At 42.3% G+C, this 23471-nt stretch overlaps 1 protein-coding gene across 2 annotated transcripts in view; it reads right to left on the bottom strand.

The window, feature by feature from the left end:
• Positions 1–7966: 7966 nt before the first annotated feature.
• COLQ (collagen like tail subunit of asymmetric acetylcholinesterase) overlaps positions 7967–23471 on the bottom strand; it is a 41969-nt gene continuing 26464 nt past the window's right edge. Inside the window, exons 12-17 of one of the 2 annotated variants that reach the window (XR_012482625.1) lie at positions 16898–16985; positions 15543–15682; positions 15143–15262; positions 13949–14035; positions 13222–13324; positions 7967–9709 (exon numbers count right to left, since the gene is read on the bottom strand). Coding sequence is in view for 1 of the 2 variants with exons in the window: in XM_074270780.1 (XP_074126881.1) it covers positions 9640–9709; positions 13222–13324; positions 13949–14069; positions 15143–15262; positions 15543–15682; positions 16898–16985 (642 nt within the window). In the remaining variant the exon portion in view is untranslated. Of the gene's footprint in view, positions 9710–13221; positions 13325–13948; positions 14070–15142; positions 15263–15542; positions 15683–16897; positions 16986–23471 lie in introns of both variants that reach the window. The other variant, XM_074270780.1, reaches the window with a different exon arrangement.

The raw sequence follows: 23471 nt of genomic DNA, 5'->3' as shown, positions 1-23471 counted from the left end.
AAATCTTCCTAATTAAAGCCATCCACATAGAATTAGCTGGCTCACAAAGTAATGAGTTCCTCTTTGCTGAAGGTCTTCAAGTAGAGGCTGTGTGGATATAGTAGAAAGCATTCTTTTGGCTAACGGTCAGAGCTCCAGCGTTCTTCCCAACTGTGAATCTACAGTTTTTTAAAGCACTGCTGGCATTTAAAAATTCATTCTTTCATCGATTCCCTTTGCCAGATAGGCATGCAAGCAGTAGAAAACCAAGCATTTCGCTTGGCACAAGCCTGAGATTTGGCTCTGGCAAGATTCACATTTTTCTGTGAAAGCAAGCCCCCATCCTTAAGCAAGTGCATCACTGGGTACACTTATTCTTCCTTCATTCAAAAGGCATTATAGAGGTGCACAGTGGATTTGAACAGACCTACAATTACCAACAAGGATTGCTGAATTTCTGGTCATGAGGATAATACGGAAGGACCTAGAAGAATCCAGTTCTCCCACAAACCTTTTGGCAAAGATCTATAAGTAAGTGCACCAGATTGAAGAGTGATCTAGAGGAACATTAGCAAACTTCCATCTTGTTCAGAACTGTCCATGAAGGTGGCCAAAAGCCTGCAGATACTGAGGGAAGATAGAAGCCAATACAAGTTACCTCTGGGAGTTCTGAACTGAGACACTTCAGAAGAGTCAGAAACCAGGCCAATGCAGCAAACTAGTTAGGGGTTATGCCAGGGAATGCTATTTTCTTGGCAGACACTGGAGTAGTTTGCCATTTCCTTTTCAATTCATTTCACAGATGAGGAATCTGATAGGGTTAAGTGACTTATTCAGGGTCACACTGCTAATAAGTCACTGGATTTGAACTCTGGAAAATGAGATTTCTTGACTCTAAATATCTAGCTGCCTAACAGCTGTGAGAGCTTATCTATCTTGTTTTTACTTAGTCTGCCATCTTGAGAAGACAACAATTTCATAAGAAAAGGAAAATTAGGACAAAATTGGCTTAAAGATTAAGGTGTAAAAATATGTACTATCAAGGATAGCAATCATTTAAAACAGTTTTACTAAAGACAATTTTATTTCCAATCCAGACTATGACTGACTAAAAATCTGGGTAGCATGTTTAAAAAAAAAAAAAAAAAAAAAAGACAACTTCCCAGTTCTGCTAGAACTACAAGATAAAGTAAAAATAGACACCACCAACCAATCACTTTCACTTTATAAAAGAAATTTCAAATCAGAAACACGCAGAATCAAAATTCAGAGTATCCAAGTCAAAGAAAAAAAAGTGCTGTGAACAGCCAGAAACAGTTCAAGGACCAAGGAACCACAGTCAGGATTACAGGACTACTGTAACTACTGACTACTAACAAAGGAGAAAGGTTCAATCTCCTAAAAGGTAAAAGATAAGATTTATTACAAGAAATAATTTACCTGTAAAACTAAACTAAAATGGGCATTCCTGATAAAAAGACCAGAAGATAAGAGAATCCCAGAAAAGTAAATACCTTAGAGCATTTGGAAGGGGCTTAATGATAATGAAACCCAAGCTAATAGAAGTGATGAATGTCTCTTAAATCCCACTATGTTTAGGGGTCACAGGGAATAACGCAATTAAAAAGGATCTGGGGGTGGATTTTGGTATATCTTCTAGGTTTTAAGAGATGAAAAAAGAGGAAGAAGGAGGGAAGGAAGTGATTTGCATAACTGAGATATAAGAGAAGGTAAGCATAGAGGACCACGAATCTCATGAACCTCATGTTTATCTGATTTGGGACAGTGAAGGTTCATTATAAACACTGCCGTAGAAATATATTATATTCAGCAGGTAAAAGGGCTAGGACAAGAAAAAGGAAGAGGTGGGTAAAAAAGGGTGATTGATTTGGAGAGGTAAAAATCAGTGAAGCAAACTAAGTAGGGGGATTACAAAGAGAGAGCAGAAGAACCAGCTATCAGGTTATGGACCAAGATAAGCTGAGGAGGGGCACTCGACCATTTTAGTTACAACTCACTCCATTTACTTACCATCATCATCTTTATTTTCAAAGGGAAGCAAAGAGGAAAAAAAGATATGAGAAGTTTTGATGGAGGGGAAAACAATCATTACAGTGAATTTGGATGGAATAAACTCACTGATCAAAAGGAATGGGTAGCAGAATGGATTTTAAAATACATTACTAATAAGAAATACTCAAAGAATTACACAGTTAAAACAAAGTGTTGGAACTAAATTTATTATGCTTTGGGTAAATTTTAAAAAGCAAGGAGTGACAGTTATGACCTCTGATAAGGCAAGAATAAAAATACACAAGTTTGAGGGAGATAATAAGCAGGGAAGCTTCATTATGTTTGTAAATCCCAAATAAAGTAATATCAATAATTTATATGCACTGACTAATATATCATCTAAATACTTAAAGGAAAAATTAACCAAATGACTAAAAATTTTAATAGTTGCAGACCTCAATGTGCCCCTTTCACATTTGGATACATCTAACAAAAAGATAAGAACAGTAAGGACTTAAATAGACTTAAAAAATTGGATGTTATTGATCATTGGCAAGTACTGAATGGGAATAGAAAGAATTATACATATCACTCAATTGTATAAGTCACATTTACAAAAATCAAATGTGCTATGGCTTTTTAAAAAACTACAAAATTCAGAGAAGCAGTATTTTAAAGTAATTTTTATATTTTTTCTGTCATCTACATTTCCTCCTTCATGTTTTCCCTCCCTCCATTCAGAGAGAGAGCCATCCTTTAAAACAAAGAATTTAAGAGGAAGAAAAAAATTTCCCCAAAAGCAAGACATTTTTAAAAATTATGTTTATATGTAATGTTCCATACTCGTGGACCCTACTTCCACGAAAGAGCCAGTGTGATGTCTTTTTGCATTTATTTATTTTTGAGACTAAAGTGGTATCAATATTCAATCCATTGATCCTGTACAAGTTAAGATAAGTTTTTACTTAAAGGATATTGAACCTCCTCCTTAATTGATTTAGGGGACTAAATCATCTGGTCACTTGGGTATAAGACATCTATGAGGAACTCCAGGAGCTGGAGGACATCATGCCAATTCAGGAGGAGAGTTTGGTTCAGAATGAAACAATTTGATCCTCAATTATATACTCTTGATGAACGTTGAACCTATGACTCCTGTATCATTTCTTTATCACATAAAAACTCGTGGGGCACTGACCTAAGTAAGAAACCAAGCAGTCTTTATAATTTTACCATTTACAACCTTATTTTTTGGTTGTTTTTTCCATTTTTTGTAGTCATTGTATATATTGTTTTCCTTACTCTGTTTCACTTTGCATCAATTCACATAAGTGTTTTATGGTACAGTGATATTTTATTGCATTTATGAACTACAATTTATATACTGTACATCTATATGTCCCAATTCACGGGCATCTACTTTGTTTCCAATTCTTTGTTAATGCAAAAACTATCAATATTAATATTTTAATGTAGAGGAAGCTCTTTTAAAGTTACTATTTGCATAGTTACAAATTGGAAAAATGAAGTATTCTTACTCTCCTGTAAAATAATAAATATAATCCATAAAGAGCACTTGAAGAAAGAAGTCAAACTTAAATGGAGATTAATCCTAAAGAATGCATGGGTCAAAGAAGAAAAACAATGAAACAACATATGAAGACTTTTGGGATGCTGCCTAAAGGTAATCCTTGAGGAGAAGTTTATATTTTGAAATGTTTATCAACAAAAGAAAAAAGAGATCGATGACAAAGGCATGCAACTTTTAAAAAACTAGAAAAGCAACAAGTCAGAAAACCTCATCTGAGCACAAAAATAAAAATTCTGAAAATCAAAAATAGTGAGGAAATAAAAAAAAATGTTGAGTTCATAAACTGGCATTTTGGGAAAAGAAAAGAAACTTATTAGCTTATTTAATCAAAAATAAAAGAAACCCAAATTGACAAAAAAAAAAGACACAAAAAATAAAATTATTATAAACTTTTGCTCAATTTTATGCCAACAAAAATGATAGATGAAATGCATTAATATTTATAAAATACAAAATGCCTAGATTAACCTAACAAATTTAAACAACTCCTAAAAACAAAAAGAAACCCTTTAATTTTAATAATTTCTGGCACAAGTAGATATTTCCTTAATTTTAGTAAGCAATATCATTTATCTAAAACCAAAAACTAACATCATCTGTCATGGGGAAATGCTATAATATCAGTAATATCAGGGGTAACACAAGGAACTGTCCTTCTTGTTATCTGATGTAGTTTCAGAAATTCTAACTGTAACAGTAAGATAAGCCCAAAGAAGAAAACAAAATTACCACTTTTTCAGATGATATTTTACTTCAAAAACCCTAGAGATTCAATTAAAATTGATTAAAACAGTAACCAGCAAAACATATAGATATAAAATAAGCCCACACAAATCATCAGTTTTTCTACATCGTATCAATAATATCCAGACATAGAAAAAGGAATTCCAGTCAATATTACTATTCCAGAATGTGTAAAATATCTCAAATTCCACTTACCAAAATACATACAGAAAATTATATTAACTACAAGACACTTTGCAGAAATACATAAAGACTTAAATAATTGTACAGACATTGATTATTCATTGTTGAGTCAGGTTAATGTGATAAAAATGACAATGCTACCCAAACTGACTTATAGATTTAATGTCATGGTAATCAAACTACCAAATAATTATTTTATAGACCCATAGATAATAATAAAATTAATTTGTAGGAACAAAATATCAAGAACTTCAAAATAAATAATGAAAAAATGGAAAGGGAACTTAAGAGCATTAGATTTCAAACTATTCTACAAAGCAGTAATCAAATAATCTGGTACTAGTTAAAAAAAAAAAAAAAAGAAAAGAAAAAATTGATCTGTGGAGAAGATTAGGTACAAAAGTTCCAGAAACAAAAAATGTTATATAGTAGTCAACAAATTTCTGGACACAACCATAGAGGTAAGAATTCAATTTATGACAAAAACTACTAGGAAGAATAGAAAGCAGTTTGAGAAAAATGGGGTTTAAACTGGCAAGTGACACTATATGCCATAATAAATTATAAATTATCCTGGACCTAGATATAAAAAAATCATATAAACAAATAGAGAAGGAAGGAGGTACCTGTAAGAGCTCTTGAACAAGCAAGGAATTGAGAAATTTGTAAAAAGTAAAACAACAATTTTGATTTTGTGCAATCAAAAAAATTTTGCATACAAAAAAAGTGAATGCTATTAGAACTTGAAATAGATAACTTGGAAAAATCTTTGCAGCAAATTTTTTGATTAAAACAAATCTAATATTGAAGACACAGAGAACTGATATAAATCAGAGGATATGAACAGGCGTGTCTCAAAAGAAGAAATGTAAGCTATCGATAATACATGAAAAAATGGTCCAAATCATGAATAATAAGAGATATGCCAATTAAAATGACTTTCTATTTTATCATCAGATTAAGATAGCTAAGAAAAAAAAAAAAAAAGTAAATGACAATTGTGGGAAGATTGACATACCAGTACCCTGCTGGGGAAGGTGTGGTAAACTAATCCAACTAGATTGGAAAGCAATTTGGAACTATATTCCCAAATTCATTAAACTGCAGACTCTTTGACTTAGGGTTACCAATAGATGGAAAGGATTTATATATATATATATATGAAAATATTTATAGTAATACTTTTTCGTGTCGCAAAGAACTGGAAACAAAATCTAAAGAAATTATGGCATTTGACTAGAATCTTATTCTTTGAGAAATGACAAAAAAGAACAGTTTTAGAGAAACAGAAAAACTTGCAGATGATGTGCAGAGTGAAATGAACAAGAACCAGAAGAACAATTGTAAAGGAAAACAACTTTGACCTAAGAACCAAACATAACTTTGTATGACTGAAGATGGATTCTTCCTACCTCTTGTCAGAGAGGCAGTAGTCTGTCAGTGCAGAAAGAAATATATTTGCAGATAGTCTTAATGTATGAATTTGTTTTATTTGACTATACTTTTAATTACTTAGAGAACTGGCCAGAGGGGTTAGTGATAGTAATCCCCCCCCCAACCAGGCTGGGGTTAAGTGACTTGCCCAGGGTCACACAGCTAGGAAGTGTTAAGTGTCTGAGACCAGATTTGAACTGGGGTCCTCCTGAATTCAGGGCTGGTGCTCTATCCACTGCACCACCTAGCTGCCCCCAGTGAGAGTAATTTTAAGAAATAAAGAAAAACATCAATGAAACAAACGTTTGAAAGAAACACAAGAAAAATCAGAAATGTTCAGAAGAAAGGGAGAAGCAGGACAGTCTTGATATCATCATGTTAAATTTAATGTATAATTTTAAAAAGAAACAAATGTGATTGAAATTAAGTTTCATATACAATTTTTTTGCTGTTCTTTATAAATGAAAATATTCACATCTGTCAAGTTAATGAAAAAGGAAAGACAAAATCCAAAAGATTATGAGAGATTAGCTTTCAACAAGCTTTGATACACTTGGATAGACAAAAACCCCAAGAGACATTTTGTACATTCTGGTACTAAAATTCACATGGTAAGAGGCTGCGAGAATGAATATGATTTATCTCCATTCCTACTCCCCAATCTCCTGGTTCCATTTTACACCAAAACCTTGACTAACCTGGGTTCTGAACAACAGCTTAAAGAGCGTTGGGTTTAGAAGTAGGAGACAGGGATTCAGGCTGTCTCCAAGATGCTTCTGTTCTATGGGCCCATTTCTTCTTTTTAATGGGTTAAATGTGATAATGTTCATACCATCTACCTCACAGGATTGTTAGAAGGAAACAATGAGCTAAGACATTTCTATAGCAAGTTAAAGTGGACAAAGTGCTTTTGTGTTCACTCTCACATATGAGTCTTATAGCAATGCTGGAGGTAGGGACTTATAGCTATTATTTTTTCTATTTTACAAAAAAAGAAATTGAAAGTTAAGGGTTAATTGCTTTGTCCATGGGTATGCAGCTACTAATGGGAAAGCATTTGAACTCTTGTTTTATCTTTTACAACAAAGGAAACCTTAAGGTATTTATTTTTAGGGAAGGAAAAAAAAAGGACTTTACAAAACAGAACATAATTATAATTCTGTAATTCTATAACAAACATAGGTAGCCCAAAAGAACAAAAACTTGCTGTATCTGACATAGGAGAATTTTATTATGTGTACATTGTGCAATTTGGTCAGTTCCAAGTCTATACAGTTTACATATTAAATGTGTATTATAAGATTAAATGGCTAAAAAGGAAAAGTATGTATACCAGGAAGGACATGTCTGTATGCTGTATACTTCAGCTCTCAAAAAAAAATATCCTCCTAGGAGAACCTCCTTTGCTTTAGCGACGTGGAAGAAAAGCCCTCAGAAGGACAAGAAGATGGATCCCCAGGGATATTCCTGTGCAGAGATGGCACATCCAGGAATAAGCACATGCTCAGGAGCTCCTGTGGCAGCAACACGGTAAGCAGCTGATGCTATTTTATGGGACAGCGAAAACCCACCCAATAGACAATGGTTATAGACAAAGGAGCCCCTTCGAGGTGTGCAGTGTGAACATTTTCATTGATCCATATCTCCCATAAAGGAGATTCTCTGGTTCATTCTCTGTCCACGAAGATAGCACAAACATAGATGAGCCATTAAATCGTGATTTTATAAAATCTCTGCCACAATTTCTGAGCATGCAGGTCCTGTTTGTGACCATTTTAGAAGATGTCTTCATCACTAGGTAGAAAGGTGTATCAAGGATTGGACGGCAGTCACAGACAGAGGCAAAGGATGTTAGAGGTGAAAGGCCTTCAGGGTCAGTATGTTTACGGCGTCCCCTGAACAGGCTGAACACAGGATTACTTACCCACTCCAAACTACTCCCCATGCCCCAAGCTTTGCTCTGGCCACCTCTGTCTCCCACCAAAGTGCTTCATGCTAGCTAAATTAAAAAGAACCGAAATCTTTTTTTTTTTCTCCTTCAAAAAATTTCAAATTACTCCTCTTAAGATAATAGGAGTTGACTTGTGCCAACACAGAGGATTAGTAAAACATATTTAAGCCCAAACTGTCACACCACTAGTCCAGCAGTGTTAGGCACACTGAACAAACCACTATGCAAAAGCAAGTCACTGGGAGTGAATGAATTGCCTTTATTCCTTGTGAATTCCTATGTCGAGCACAGAGCAGCAGCTCCTCTCCACCTGATGAAAGGGCAGTAATCTGGTGGTTGATAGGAGTCAGAGACTTTCTCACTTGCATCCAATCTTTGAGAGACATTGAGTCTCAGCCGTGCTCATCAGTGCATGAAAGAGACATCTTCATTTGGAATCCATGTTGTAAACTGGGACATCCATTGCACCTGTAGCTCACCCCTTGCAGCCCGTAGACATGCACCTTCCCTGCCCTGTCTGTGATGGGTTTGTATGAAAAATACAGAACATTCAGGACCCTGCACACAACAAGCCACTTGGTAGTTTGTCAACAGAGACACTGCTTTTTTGCTGCGGGGACAGAGATCAGAACGTTTATGGCTTCTCTCCAAGACAGAACACAAAGCCCTGCTAGCCCGACAATTCACAGGCCTGCTGGACTCACGCGTAGAGAAATTAGGAGCTCCCCTCTGCAGATGCAACACTAAGACCCACCCGTGATTCCTGCACCCAGAGAAACACCACAACTCACTAATTAAAGAGAAGGACAGAGACATTTTCACACAATTAAGGATGGGGTTTTCTGAAGGACCGAGAGGAGATGGTGGGAAAACTGTCTGTGAACTTTACAAGAGAATGGTGTGGAGGTATGGTCACCAAGATTAGGGAACAAAGCTCAGCTCAGAGAAGTGGAACCATCAGAGAGAGAAGGAAAGCTGGGAGGCAGAAACAGGCCCCAGGAGAGTTTTTCCAGCTAATCCAGAAAGGTTTCAGTAAGCCTTTGTTCTCATGGAAGTCAAAATGGAACCGATGTTTCATGTCTTTTTTGAAGCTGGATCTGAGGTCTGAGGGAGCCAGTGGCTGCTCAGTCTGGGGCTGAATCAGCTTCTCCCTAAGGAGGATGGCCGCATGCCATCTGTAGTCTTACTACATGTCAGAGCACCCAAGAGCTGACCAGAGGCCAAGAGTCTTTCCCCGGCGGCCCAGGAGAATCGCTCTATCGGAGCTTCGTGTCGCCAAAGTCTGCTCTGTCATGTGGTCCTGACGTGGCCCAAGGTCAGGGGAGGAGGGAAGAGTCTTGTCACGACCACTATGCCAAGAGATGGCTGAAAGCTGCAGATCAAAACTCAATTCAGAAGCACCTGAAGCCTGTGGATGGAGAGTGCTCAGCTGAGGCGTCCCTGTCTCCTCGGCTCGTTTTCTGGAGGATAGAGATAGGTTGCTGTTTTCCAGTGATTTTGCCTTGACAGTGGGGCACAGGCCAGCTCCCAAAGGGAGCCGTGAGATGCCTTCTACATTTTGGATTAAGACAAAGATACAGTGGTCCATTTTTCTTCCAGTCGGAACTAATGAAACATACATCTCCAATAGCTGTCAGCAGCAAGATGGTTGGTTTTTGTTTTCTTCATGCAGAATTTGGCGTTTCTATGCCAGTCTGAAATAGCATTTTTAACAGCTGCTGTCCATTCCACACCCTGCATCCTTTCATGTGAAATAGCGACATGGTGTGGAGTCAATATAACAGTGGGAAGTGCATCTCAATTCCCCATAAGACCTGAGACAAAAAAGAGAACCTTGGGTCAGGAAGAATTCTACAAGTACCATGGGATCTTGGGATCTGAGAGAGGGAAGAAGCCTGAATGATAACAGCTAGCACTGAGAGCTTTACAAACACCATCATCCTCAGGACAACTGTGGGAGGTAGGTGCCATTCTCATCTCCATTTTACCCAAGAGGAAACAAGAGATTGATGCAATCCTCAGGAAGTAAGCTGTGATTAGATTTGAATTCATATCTTCCTGGCTCTGAGCTAAGCCTCTATGCACTGGACCATGTGGATACCTCTTTAGAGATCATCTTATCCCCAGTTTCTTAAATTGTGGGTACAACCCCATAGAGAGTCTTGTATCTGAATATGAAGGTTGCAAAATTATGATTTATTTTCAGTAAATGTTTGATTTATATAGCAGTATCATATATCTATATATCCAAGAGTTGCATAAAAATTCCTCAGGTGAAAAGGGTCATAAGTGGAAAAAGTTTAAAAAGCCCTGGTCTAGTCCAAATGTTCTTTACTTTTTATGTCATGGACCCCTTTGGGCAGTGTCCAGTGAACCTTGTGGACTCTTTCTCAAATCCTGACTTTAAATGCATAAAATGAAATACAAATGATTGCAAAAAATGCTATTTAGGTATAATCTACTTATATCTATTATATAAAATATAAATAAATATAATCTAAATAATTACAAATATTTAAAATGTATTAAAAAAAATAGCTTGAAACCAAGTTTTTAGACCTCCAGGTTAGGAATCCTTCTCAGCTTTTCCTAGACTTCTCAGCCACCTTGTGTTGTATTTATGTGAGCACAGGGGAGACAATCAGCTCCTCCCCAACCCAGAAGAGTGGAGCTCCTGAAGAGAAGGGGCAGTTTTCTGTCCTGGCACCTTCAGTGTCCAGCACGGTGCCATGCAGAGTGTTTGTGCACTGGGGTTTGGAATGGAAAGGCAGAGTATCCCTGCCCCACCCAGCCCTGAGCATGACTTCAGCTTCCCACAATCCCCCTGCAGCCTCCAAAATCTGGTTAATGAGTAGCCACTGCTTGCTCCCTCCTCTATAGAAATAATAGCTGACAGGAAACAGGAGGAACACTGATGAGGGGAGAAAGACTCTCTGAGGACAAATGAGGCCAGGAATAATCAGGAGATAATGTGATGAGCAGCTCTGGCTGGGTGCACCAAATGTGCCTCCCCCTCCCATCAGGCTCCAGAGCCTGGATTCCCAGAAGGGCAGCCTCCCATGTGCTGCCCTGGCAGAGTCAGGAGAGCCACCTTTCACCAACGTGGATGGCCACCGTACTTGGTCCTTCAGCTTCCTACAATCTGTGGGGTTCCTCTTTGCTCTATTCTGTTCAACCGGCTGCTTTTCTTCCCTCTCCCCCTCCCAGGGTGGCAATATTTTTCTAGTGTAGAAAGCCCAACCAATCTCCCATGGGGGGGAGTGGGGAACATCCTGGGACCTATTTCTTCACCTCTCCCAGAAAACATTGCACCCCCCTTCTTTATCAATGAGAAGGATTATTCCCATTAGACTGTGAACTCCTTGACAAAGTTTTTGTCTTTCTTTGCAGCCCTGGCTGCTGCTCATTTAGAATGCAGAAAGGAATGGGTCCCTTAGCACAGCTAGAGAACTGGAGAGCATCAAGTTCCTTTTCCAGAGGCCCAGAAGCAAAGCAGCATATTCATGGCCACACAGCTGATCAACAATCAGGCAAGAACTAGGGCTGGGGACACAGGCTTCTCCACTGGAATCTGTCAGCTCCTGGCAGCAGAGGATGGAGACCGTGAACTGTCCACTGGCCAGTCCTTCCCCATGGGACCAGTCCATCTCTTTTTTTTTTTTTTTTTTTCTGATCATAGCATCCACTGGGCTCCTCCTCCATCATTTATAATCATCACGTGCAACGTACTTACACCTGCCATGAGCCCTCTGTTATTCATGGATAACCTTCAACCTGAAGGATCACCCCCCCCCCCATCATCCTCTTTCTATGAACGCTGGAGGTGGCTCAATGGATACAGCACTGGGCCTGGAGTTAGGAAGCTGTGACTTAAATCCAGTCGCAACTACTAGCTATTCTTATGTGAGGTACTTCTCAAACCTCAAAGAGCCACGGCCATGGTTATTTTGCATCTCACCAAGAATATAATTTCTCGAGGATAGGGAATCTGTCTCTCTTTGTAGCCCTGGCTCTTTACACATGGTACCAGATAGAGATTGGACCTATGATTTCACGGGCACAAGGAGCCTTGGAGAGGAACTTCTGCCAGGGCAGACTGGCCCCTTTCCTTTAACTGAGTTTTCTAGAGCCCTGAGAGGCTATTAAGTGTTTGATCCAGGCTTGTGCTGCAAGTATATATCCAAGGTAGCACTTGAACCCAGGCCTTTCTGTTTCCATGGCCACTCTACTCTCACAGGCACACATTATGCATTTAATAGTTGCTCACTGATTAGTCAATCAGTTTTCACAAGATGAAGGTGTTCCATATTCATTTTTTTTCTTTCCAATCATATTTCCCTTTCCCAAAGGGCAACTTCAGTGACAAAGAAGTGGAAAGAATTGCCCGAGAGTATAGTTACTGAGAGCAGAAGGACTGGAGTTCATTTCTCCCAATTCTAGTCCAAGACAGGAAAGGGAAAATAGTTGAACAATGAATTGTCTCTGACAAAAATGCCAGCCCACGTAGTTTTTGGGTGCGACAGGTTACCTGCCAGAGTTCAAGCCAGACGTTAGTGAGGGTTTAATCAGGATGTCAGATTGGACAAGGGCTGCTGAATGAGTGACCCAAAGGGCAGGGGTTTTTGAAAAGCAGTTTGTGGCTGGATGACTGCTAAGAATGGGTTAACACAAAAGCTCAAAATATGGGCCTATGTGAGCTTTTATTTTCTTTTTTTTTTTTTAATCTGTTCCTTTATCTTCCTTGAGACAATGTAATATTTTGTAAGTAGCTGGGTCTCGTCAGTGTTCAGAAACACAGGCTCTCTCTATTTAAAGCTCTTTCAGCTGCCTAATTTGAGACTACCAGGAAGAAAGGCCATGGAAAATCTCTCATTTTTGGAAATGTGAGCCGACCAAGAGTATGCAGGGTCAGTGTTTTATTCTTCATCATATCCCTTTGGCTCTTACGGCAGTTATCTTAGATACAGTAAATACTCAATAACCATTTGTTCAATCTGATGCATGTGACTCTCCTTTCCATTCACCCCTAATTTCCCTCTCCAAATTCATGGTCAATGAAGCACAAGTATTCAATATCATTTGGGGGCAAAAGGAAAAGAAGGTTTTCTCATGAAATTAAAAAAAAAAAAAGTGTAGGAACAGATAGTTTTGTCCTCCCATTAGCTCAAGGGTGATGCAAACTACTTTCCTCTCCCTCTATCCCTGTTGGTACAACATGCTCCCAGGAGAAATAAATTGTGCTTTCAAGTAATTATGGCCGAGACAAAACCTGACTTGCTTAAATCCCTTTTGCATACACTCAAACAAGGCATTGCGTCATCCCTACCCGGGGAGATAGGTCTCGCAAGTCAGATAGCCAAAGTCCCTTCCGTCACAGTCTTCTACACCTTCGTGCCGGTAACCGTCGCCACAATATGCTCGATGACATCCTAAGTGGGCACAGGAAGACAGCAACACTCAGGTGAATGTAGAGACTGGCTTTGGGTCCCCTTCCTGCTTCATCACTGAGGATGCCATGGCTAAAAGGCCTTTTGCAATTTGCAAGAATTTTGCATCTACGATGCCTTATGTATTAAGATCTATCGATTGGGCTACATCACCCACCGACCTCCATATATGAGGTTGAGAGATTGGGGGAAGTCAATGGCCAGAGCCAAATAGCGTTCCCAGAGACCCAAATAATTTGCAGTGGGACTCTGCAGTTTAAATGTATATAAGTTGTTAAAAGGTACGGTCCACTCATTTGTATGGGAAAGAAAGATGCAACTGATGGACCCTCAAACTCTTATTACTATCCTTTCCCTGCCCTTATTCACTTTGTTACTCATCGGTGTCTCTACTGATAAAGAAACTGGATAGAACTCAAATCATCTTATTTGGAGGAGTCTCTGGCAAACACGCTCTCCCCAACAATTAGAAAAGACCCTTCATCTTCCTCCCAAAAGCCTGTGGCTGACATCCTCTGCATCCCCTTTCCTGACATAATCTCTGAGCCCTCCCGTCCTTCTCACTGTGACTCGCCTCCTGGCCCGATGCACTGGGCCAGCACTTACTGATGCAGTCGTCAGCCACCATGTTGTTGCCATCATCACACTCTTCCCCGGGCTGTAGGACTCCATCTCCACAAGAGCTGCCTTCGTCTACAGGGTAATCCACAGGATAGAAAGGGGTAAGCTATCCAAACAAACACACAACAATTACCGGGAGAGGACAATAGACGCCCAAGGAACAAGAAAGAAAACATTTGTCTGAATGCATAATATTTTCAGTTATGTTTTTTCCTTTCTCATGGTTTTGCCCTTTTATTCTGATTTTTCTTTCACAATATGACTAATGTTTAATATAATTGTACAGCTATAATGTATTATAGATTATCATCTTGAGGAGAGAGAAAAATGTAAATCAAAATGTCATAAAATTAAATCTTGAAATCTAATAAATTAAAAAAAGAAAAACTTTAAAAAAGAATACATTTGAACTTGGAAATAAAGATATTCGGGTGAGTACAAGGGAAACACTACCAAGGGGGCAATAGTATTCCACATAGGTTTTATTAGAGTGCCAGAGAATCCCTGGCTGAGGAGAAATCTGGTTCTTGGATAGAGAGTTAATGTGGAACCAGGAAGCCCAAGGTTCAGTTCCTGTCTCTAATTTTCCTGTCCTGGCTGTGAGAACATGGCAAAGCATTTAGCCTCTCTCAGTTTCAGTTTCCTCATCTGTAAAATGAGTAAGATAGAGGAGGGAAGACAGTTTGGAATTCAATATTGAATTAGAAAATTTAAATGAGTATAATTTACCTTATATAAATTATATAAATTTAAATTATAATTTAATATATGGTAGGTATCCCATAGGCTTGTAGTAAGACTCAAAGGAGACTGCAAACCTTAAAGCATTTTAAAAATGCTGCAATTATTTCCAGGTGTTGAAAAAGTCTGACCTCTCACTGAATTCAGGAAGGTAGTCTGGTATTAAAGAGGCCAGTATTGAGCTGGCAAATATGGGCTCTGGGAAATCTCTACCTTGAGCTGAGCTTTAGGCTTTTGTTCAAAAATAGAGAGGAAAAAACCTCAAGAGAGAAAGAGGATAATATTCTGAACAGTAAGAGCTAAGGACCTTCTTCCTATCTTTCTGGTAGCAGGAGTCATGGAGGATATGTGGCTCTCCATATATGTGGCCAATCCCTGTGATCTTCTGATTTCTTGCAGACTCTTAGAGTGGATCCTGAAATGATCCCCTTGGATTACCTGGATGGGGAGCCAACCAACATTGTCCTTGAAATAGAGAGCTCGCTGGTCTTTGCGAAAAGCGATGGCGTTTCTGGTGTTCAGACGCTCCAGCTCTTCCCTATTGTTCACCACAAAAATCTGCCCAAAGAAGAGATCAGTGAGGACTCCAGCCAATGGTTCTCTAGAGCAGAAAGGAAATAGTTGGAAAGGAAACAAAATCCCCAGCCCCAAGGCCTTGGATCAATGGATCCCATTGATCATGACTACTTCACTAAGATCTGAGTTTCCACTCTGAAAATCCATAATGGAAGGAATGATTCATTTAGAAGGTTCTCCCCTGGGGCCATTGCTCAGGACTGCGGAGGAGCTTGAGCCCAGATTCACCATCAGCCGTTGTCATCAGACAACATAGCCTTACCACGGGCACTCTGGGGTAGTTCGGTCCGTGCTCATATTCCTCATAGGACGGGCTATTCATATTCATAGAGGATCGACAGAGACATCTCCCCGGAGGTCCAGGAGGTCCTTTTTCCCCTTTGGGTCCAATTATAGATTGTCCTGGGAAACAAAATACCAGGCCACCCTGTTTTATGGCAAAAGTCCAAAAAGCTGGTTCCTGGAAGAGGCGCACTACGTTTTTAACAGAATGGTTAATGAGAGCTGACATTAATACCCATGCTAGCTCATGTGATCCTTACAACAATCCTAAGGAGGAAGGCATTTTGAGCTCTATTTTACAAATGGGGAAACTGAAGCAAAGACAGATTAAGTGACTGTCCAGGATCATAGAGCTAGTAAATGTCTGAGGCCGGATCGACTTTAGGCTCCGTGCTCTCTACAGTTTTCTGCCCAGTCAATAGTTACAATGGAAATAACCTTAGAAATTGCCTGAGTTCAGGATGTATCTGAGGGAGAGTGATTTTTAAAACTGCTTTAATTTTTAAACTTTTTATTTTAGATGAAAGGTAGTGTGGTATGATGTGGCTGGCTTTGAAGCAAATTAAAATCCCTGCTCTGACATATGCTGGCGGTGGTGTCCCAGAGGCATTCCACCCCACTGTTCTAGGCAATATTCCGAGGTACAGAAATATTAGTGGAGAGAGAAATTCCCTATTCCAATGAAATTCCAAATCCTTATTCCTGTTCCTATCCCTTAGAATCAACATTTATAAAGTTCCTACTATGTGTTAAGTGCTAGAACATAGGTTTCTGTCTCAAAGTATTCCACCTACATCTGAATCTGACAAAGGGTGTACGACACTAGTTGGCAAGGATGAAGACGTCAGATCAATCCAAAACATACTAAGTGTACCTTGGGCAAGGGATTGTGGGTGCAAAGACCAAAACAAAGCCCTCAAGGACTTTCTAGTCTACTGATAGGACACATACACACAGATAATTAATAAAAAGTCATTTCAAGAAGGAGAAAGTGCTAACAAAGGGAGGCTCTGGGAAGCCGTCCTGTAAGGGGAGGCACTGAATGGAACCTAAAGGAAGCAGGGGGTCCCAGGAGTCGAGATTGGCTGGGGATGCATCCTAGGCCTACAGAAGCCTGCTGGCCCAGAAATCAGCCGGGTGCCCCCATGAGCCCTGGGAGGGGGCAGGCAGCCAGCAGTCATGGCTTCACCAACACGCTGTGGAAGTCCAGACAGGAACTTGACCCCAAATGGTCCCTCCAGGACCGCAGGTTAGTTGGGGCACAAAAAACCAACTCTCCCAAGTGTCCATGGAGTTGAGGAGGGTAATGGATCACAGGCAACAGATGCTCCTTACCTGAAGCTGGTTCTCCTGGAGGTCCAGGTTTGCCGGGAGGTCCAGGCCGGCCAGGTGGACCTGTCATTCCAGAGTCGCCCTTCGGTCCCTGGCGGAGAGGAAAGTGCAGGGTGTTAGGATGGTCGGCGCTTTCTGATGGGTCAGCTGAAGTCTACACTCCCAACTCCACAGTCTCGCACTCAGTCCCGTCAAGAGAGTGCAATCTGCATCATGAAACCAACAGGCTCTCATGAGAGAAGGGGGCAGAGGAGAAGGTGGGAGGCTCCTGAACCCACTTCATTTTACTAAGAACAAACAAAAAAGAGATTTGGAGAGGTCACGTACTGGGAAGCTTTTCCTGGTCCTTGTGTCCTCCTCTGCCACAGTCCTCCCAACTAGCGTGTAACACTCCCCTTAATAGCTGGAGGGCCCAGTGGCTTAAGCATTGGACCTGAAGTCAGGAAGATCTGAATTCAAATCCAGTCTCAGACACTTAGTTGCCATCACTTACCTGTCTGCCTCAGTTTCCTCATCTGTAAAATGGGATAAGAATAGCACCCACCTTGGAGGATCACATGAGGAGCTATTTGTAAAGCACTTGGCACAGTGCCTGGCACATAGTAGGTACCATATAAATGCTTTTGATCCTCTCAACCAAACAACACGAATGGAACCATCAGATCACTGTTATGTGAGTATACAGAGAAGGTTGTTCATACAGGAGCGAAAGAGGAAGGCTTTGTGGGGGCTGAGACTCAGCTGGGTAGAAAGAGGGAGACATTTGTTACAGAGCAAGATGCACAGGGATAGAAGAGGGGGACCACGAATCATCCCTCTGTGGGACGGTGGCTGTCACTTGTCTTGGGGGGCAGACACGGTCTTTTGTATCAAGATATCCTGGGCAATCCTTATGGTCATCTAGACCCCAGCGTCTTGGGACAGCGACCAGGCCCAGGATGGAGTCTCCAGACCTCGGCCAGCTCTGGCTCTGCCGCTGACAGCCTGTAACCTGAGGTCAAACTCCACTTCTCAGATCCTCAGTTTCTTCATCTGTAAAATGAGTATGCGAATCCTTGCCCTGCCTCTCACAGGGACCCTGAGAGGTTCAAATGTGAAAGCATTTTTGTGGGTCAGGGGGAAGAGCCCCAGCCTCAGGACAAGGCTCCCCTCTGAGCCAAAGTTACATCATCTGTAAAGGAGGGGTCACTGAACGGACCACCTCCTTCACAGTGGGTGTGAGCAAAGTGATGGCAAACCTAGGGCTTCCAGAGCCATCACAGCGCGCTAACAAGTCCCCAAAGTCCAGAAGGAAGCGGCGGCCAGACCCACGACCCTCAGACCTCCACATTCCAGCCCCAGTGCCCCTCGCATCTGCCGCCCATCAAAAAGAAGGAAGAGCTTAAGGGAAAGAACTAAAACCAACAATCCAACTACTGGCAAAGGCTATGCGCGGCCCGTGGGTCAGAACGGTACCGGGGCGTTGGACGTGGCCTGTCTGCTCTAGTTCCCCAAGTCCTCTCCAAGGATTCAGTTCTACAGAGCTCACACTCAAGTGTCCACCGCAGGGAGGAGCCGTGCCCACGTGGCAGACACTCGGGCTCAGTGCTTGGTATCACTGACCAGGGGTGACCCAGAGGCCTGTGACGTGGAACGGCGGCCATTAGTGAGCAGCAGCTGTGCTGCCAGATGAGCCACTTTTGAGGGCTAAGTACTGGTGTAATGGGAATCCCCTTCCCCATTTTAGTCCCTTTACAAACCTGAATTTTCCCATTCTACAGGACAGAGACGACTATTATTATCACACCAAATCTCAAAAAGGCTCATGCAGCACAGAGTCCAAGTTGCTCTCCTGTTTTATATATATGTGTGTGTGTATAGTTATAGTTTTATATATTATATATATTTATGGTATATATATATATATATATGAGATTTCACAAGTACCTGTACCTTGGCCTTGTGTCCAGAGACCAAGACTTGGTGAATGAAACAGGGCTTGTTCCCTCCCTGTAACCCAGCACTCAGCCAGGCACTAATCACCCTTTAGGGTCTAAGCAGGACAGTGATTTATGGCCCTGGTACCTTTGGCCTGGATTCTCTGCCTGTGAGCCAGCTTTGGCAGGCTGGCCCTCCTGGTGAAATACAATCCCCCCAGCCCAGAAGCAGCCCCTTCCTTGGGCCCTCTCCCCGTCAGGCCTGAAGGAGTGACATTCCTCCTCAAGAACATGGCCCCTTCTTTGGGGAGCCCATCTCAAGTCTGGGGGGCTTGGGGATTTTGGTTCTTTTTAAAATCTTGGGGAGGGAGAGGTCCCGATTCAGTCCCACTCTGAAGGCTCCTTTCGGAGCTGGAGTATTCAATGAGATCACCAAGATGGGTTTCTGAATGAAAGGAAATCACACCTTCTTAATATAGCTACTCACGGGCTTTTTTTAGCCAGTAATGCGAGCTAGCTCCCAGGACGGGAAGTGGGGCCGGGGGAGCTGGCTGCCACTCCTGGTTCCTGCCCAAACAGCCTCTGACTACCGCTTCCCAGTTAGATAACAGGGAACGTTTCTACAAACACACTCACGCCACTCAAAAAATGGACTTTCCTGGGAAGTGGGAGTGATGGGAAGAGACACACTCTCTCTGGGTGCCCACCTTCACCTTCAGGCCTCGAGGTCCTGGGCTCCAGAGGCCGATTCTGCAGATTTGTCCCCAGGCCTCCTCCCCATCACACCTCATCCTCCAGAGTAAGAGGGGATGGAAGGGAGATAAAGATTTCAATGACTGAAAAAATTAAAAACTTTGAAAACTTTCCCAAGAAGATCACAAGAATGAGGTCCCCTTCCAGGCTGAATTAGAGAACTTCCATTTTTGTTTTTTGTCTGAATCTATGGTTTCCTCACATGAGGACTTTGAAAGCTTCCTCCCCCGTGCAGACTGGCAACCCTTGGAGGACTTGGGCAGAGCACTGAGAGGCTCACCGACGGCACACGGCAATGGGAAGCGAGGGGATTCTCACTTTTCTCCTTTCTCCTTCCTGGGAGATGTCGCCCATCTTACACAAGATTTACAACCGATGTTTAAGAAAAGGGCCAGCGTCCCAGCAAGATGGCGTGATCCTCCACCAGAACAGACATGGCTCTTCCCAGCAGTGCCGTGGCTCCAAGATGATTCCAACAGACTCGGGATGGAAAGTGCCATCCGTGTCCCAAGAGAGAGCTATGGAGACTGAATGTGGCCTGGAGCTCGGCGTTTTCATTTGGGGGCATTTCCCCTTTTCTTTTCTTCTTTTGTGGCTTTCCCCTTTTGTTCTGATTTTTTTTCCCCAACATGACTCATATGAAAATGTTAAAAATCGATTATACACAAATAACCTATATCAGATTGCTTGCTATCTTGGTGGGGTGGAGGTAAGGGAAGGAGGGAGAAAAAATTGGAACCCCAAATCTCACAAAAAAAAGAATGTTGAAAACCATTTTTACTTGTAATTGGAAAAACAATATGCCATTAAAATAAAAGAAAGGAGCCAATTGAGTGTGAATTTTACTTCCTAAACCACAACCAACTGCACTGATAATTTTTAGATCCCTACTGTATACAGAAGCAAGCAGGGAACACTACAAGGATGCTAGCTAGGCCTGGAGTCAGGAAAATTCATCTTCCTGAGTTCAAATCTGGCCTCACTTACCAGCCGTGTCTCTGTCACTGGGCAGGTCACTTAACTCTGTCTGCCTCAGTTTCTTCATCTGTCAAATGGGCTGCAGAAGGAAATGGCAAAGCTTCCTAATATCTCTGCCAGGAAATCCCCAGTTGGGCTCACCAAGAGTCAGACTCGACTGAGCAACAACATCCTGTGCCGAGCGCTAGGCGTTCTTCGGTGCCTCTGGGACGCGGCCCGAGCTGGCCAGGCTCTCCGGAAGCCCTCTGTCCAGCTCCTACAGTGCTGAGTAAATGAAGGACGACTTCACTCCTAGGATGCACGTAGCCATCCCTGAATAGTTTTGGTCCCTCTATGGAAACGGTGCAACAATGGGTGGAGCACTGGGTTGGAAGTCAGGAAAACCCAGCTTCCAATCTCATCTGAGAACTTGTTTTCTGGGTGACCCTGAGAAAGGCACGTCTTACTCTGCCCAGAGCAGAACCTAATCAGCCTTGGCGGAGGAAGTCTCCACACCTAGAGTGCCATGACCAGACTGTGGAGAGAGTTCTCTTGTTTTGGGGTGGCCATGGGGAAGAGCCAACAGCCACTCTGCTCATGACATAATGGGAGTCAGGATGGTCCAAGGGAATCAAGGACACTGAATTATTTTCCTCCATCTTTCTTTTGTAGCTTTAATTCAGTTTTTATCAGAATTCATATTGATCAGGGACTGCCGAGTCTATGAGCCCAAAGGGCAAAGGGCATTCGTTCCAATTCTTTGCTCAACATAGAGAAGCAAACTGGAAGATGCAAGTGTCAAAACTGTTTTGGATAATCCAGCCCAGTTGTCTGATTTGTCTGTGAATGTACGGAGAAACTCCGCAGTCTGCCTTTTTCTGCAGAGGCAAAACTGAGATAGGCTGGCAGTGAGTGCCGAGTCCTCCTAGCCTCGGGATATGGAAAGGCCGGGATGGAAGGGCTGGGGCTGGCAATGGAAGGGGACTCCTGCCAACCCTTCTCTTCCAAGAACCTTTCAACTCGATCGATTTTAGACGGATGGGAAACCTGAGAGTCATCACAGCACAGAAGGCAGGGCAGCCAGCCCAGGAGTCAGAAGGATTGGAACTCCAGCTCCAATATTTATGAGTTCGGCCTCGAGCAAAACTTTTGACCTTGGCTTACTCATTTACAAAATAGAAGCAGGCACAGCTGGGTGGCGCAGTGGGTAGAGTCCCAGCCCTGAAGTCAGGAGGACTTGAGTTCAAATCTTGCCTCAGACACTTAACACTTCCTAGCTGTGTGACCCTGGGCAAGTCGCTGAACCCCAGTTGATTCAGCAAAAAAAAAAGGAAAAAAAAAACAGGAAAAACAAAATAGAAAAGCATTTTGTAAGCTTTTAAGTACTATAATCCATGTAGGCTATTACAAGGTGGGCTGGTGTGGTGGAATGGTACATGCCTTTATGAAGTACTTACTATATACGAACATGCATTTATTAAGTGCGTGTTATATCTTGGGTGCCAAACTAGTACTTTGACCTTTTATCCATATCTGATGAGTCAAATGCATTTGGAGTCAAAGGAACTGGCTTCCTGTTTGAGCTCTACCACTTACTATCAACCAACCTTATGACTTTGGGCAAGTCCTTTAAGCTTGAAATCCCATGATTTATAGTCTACTATTAGCCTCCAAAAGAACAACTCCTTTAAAGAACAATATTTTTAAAGGATTGTTCAGAAAATGGTGGGCACAAAATTAGGCCTGTGAGCTCATTCCTGTAGAATGGATGTTTATAAGGGAAACCCTAAAGGTGGGGTAGGCCAGCCTGGGGCCAAGAAAGGGACATACCCTGGGCCCTCTCTTCAAAAACATCCCTCCAACTCTGAAGGGCAGCTTTCCCTGCTCCCTTCCCCACCACAGCTGTGTAACGGCAAAACCACCGCACAGGAGCCGTTCTGAATGGTCACCTCCAAGACAACTGGGCCGGCTAATGACCAAGAAGAACCATTTCTCCCTGACTCCTGGTGATGAGAGAGAGAGAGATGGAGAGCCAGAGACATAGCCAGAGACAAAGTAGGACGAGACAGAGAAATCGAGTTACACGGGGGGAGGAGACAGATGGACACACAGCAAGAAATGAGAGAGTGAGAAGAGAAACAGGAAAAGGTCGGGAGAGACACAGGAGACACAGAAGGGGACACTAAGGGAGGAGGGGGACCCCAGCACAAGCCATCCCGTGTCCGCGTGCACCAGGGAGCCGGCAGAGTTCTCCCTTTGTTACTATGGAGCTTCTTTATTCGGCTCCAGGGGCCAGGGAGGACAGATAATCAGCTTCTGAGTCTGGCTACTTGTAGAACCATTCCTCAGAGCCCAATCCGTCCCCAAGTGAACAATTATGAAGCTGAAGGAAGAAAAGCTTTGAACCAAAGTTAAAACAACCAACCCAGAACACCAAGACCTCGCCTGTCTGGGACAGGGCCGTCCGGCCTCCACGGACATCCAGAAACTCTCAGCAGAAGATCCCGGCGTTATGAACGTGTTCCCCCAACCCCAGGTTCTAGCTCTTCGGCACAGGCACCGTCCCCCTCCACCCGATGCTGCTTAAATGCATCCCTCCTTCCCAAGCTTCCTTGGGACAACTGGAGGATTCCTCCCCAAACAGGAAAACCAATGGACACCTCTGGAAGCGCTCCTTTACCATCCTAGCGCCTAATACAGCGTGTGGCAAAAAGTCAGTGCTTAATAAATGCTTGTCAAAGAATGAACGGATGATGGGAAACGTTGCTGTTCCTCTGGCTGCCTCCTCCAGATCGCTCCCTGATGAGAAGCGCCTCCGTGGCCTGAACCCCTCAGCCATTCCCATCAGGCTGGGGGTGTGGAGCCTGACCAAGTCCTAGGCAGCTGTTTAATTTAAAAGCTTCCCCGGTTTCACGAATACTTACAGATGTTCCATTATTTTATCCTCACAA

Source organism: Sminthopsis crassicaudata, chromosome 5 (genome assembly GCF_048593235.1).
Source record: "Sminthopsis crassicaudata isolate SCR6 chromosome 5, ASM4859323v1, whole genome shotgun sequence".
NCBI classification, from domain to species: Eukaryota; Metazoa; Chordata; class Mammalia; order Dasyuromorphia; family Dasyuridae; genus Sminthopsis; species Sminthopsis crassicaudata.
The sequence above is the reverse complement of the archived record's forward strand: the minus strand, read 5'-3'. Positions and strand labels throughout refer to the sequence as shown.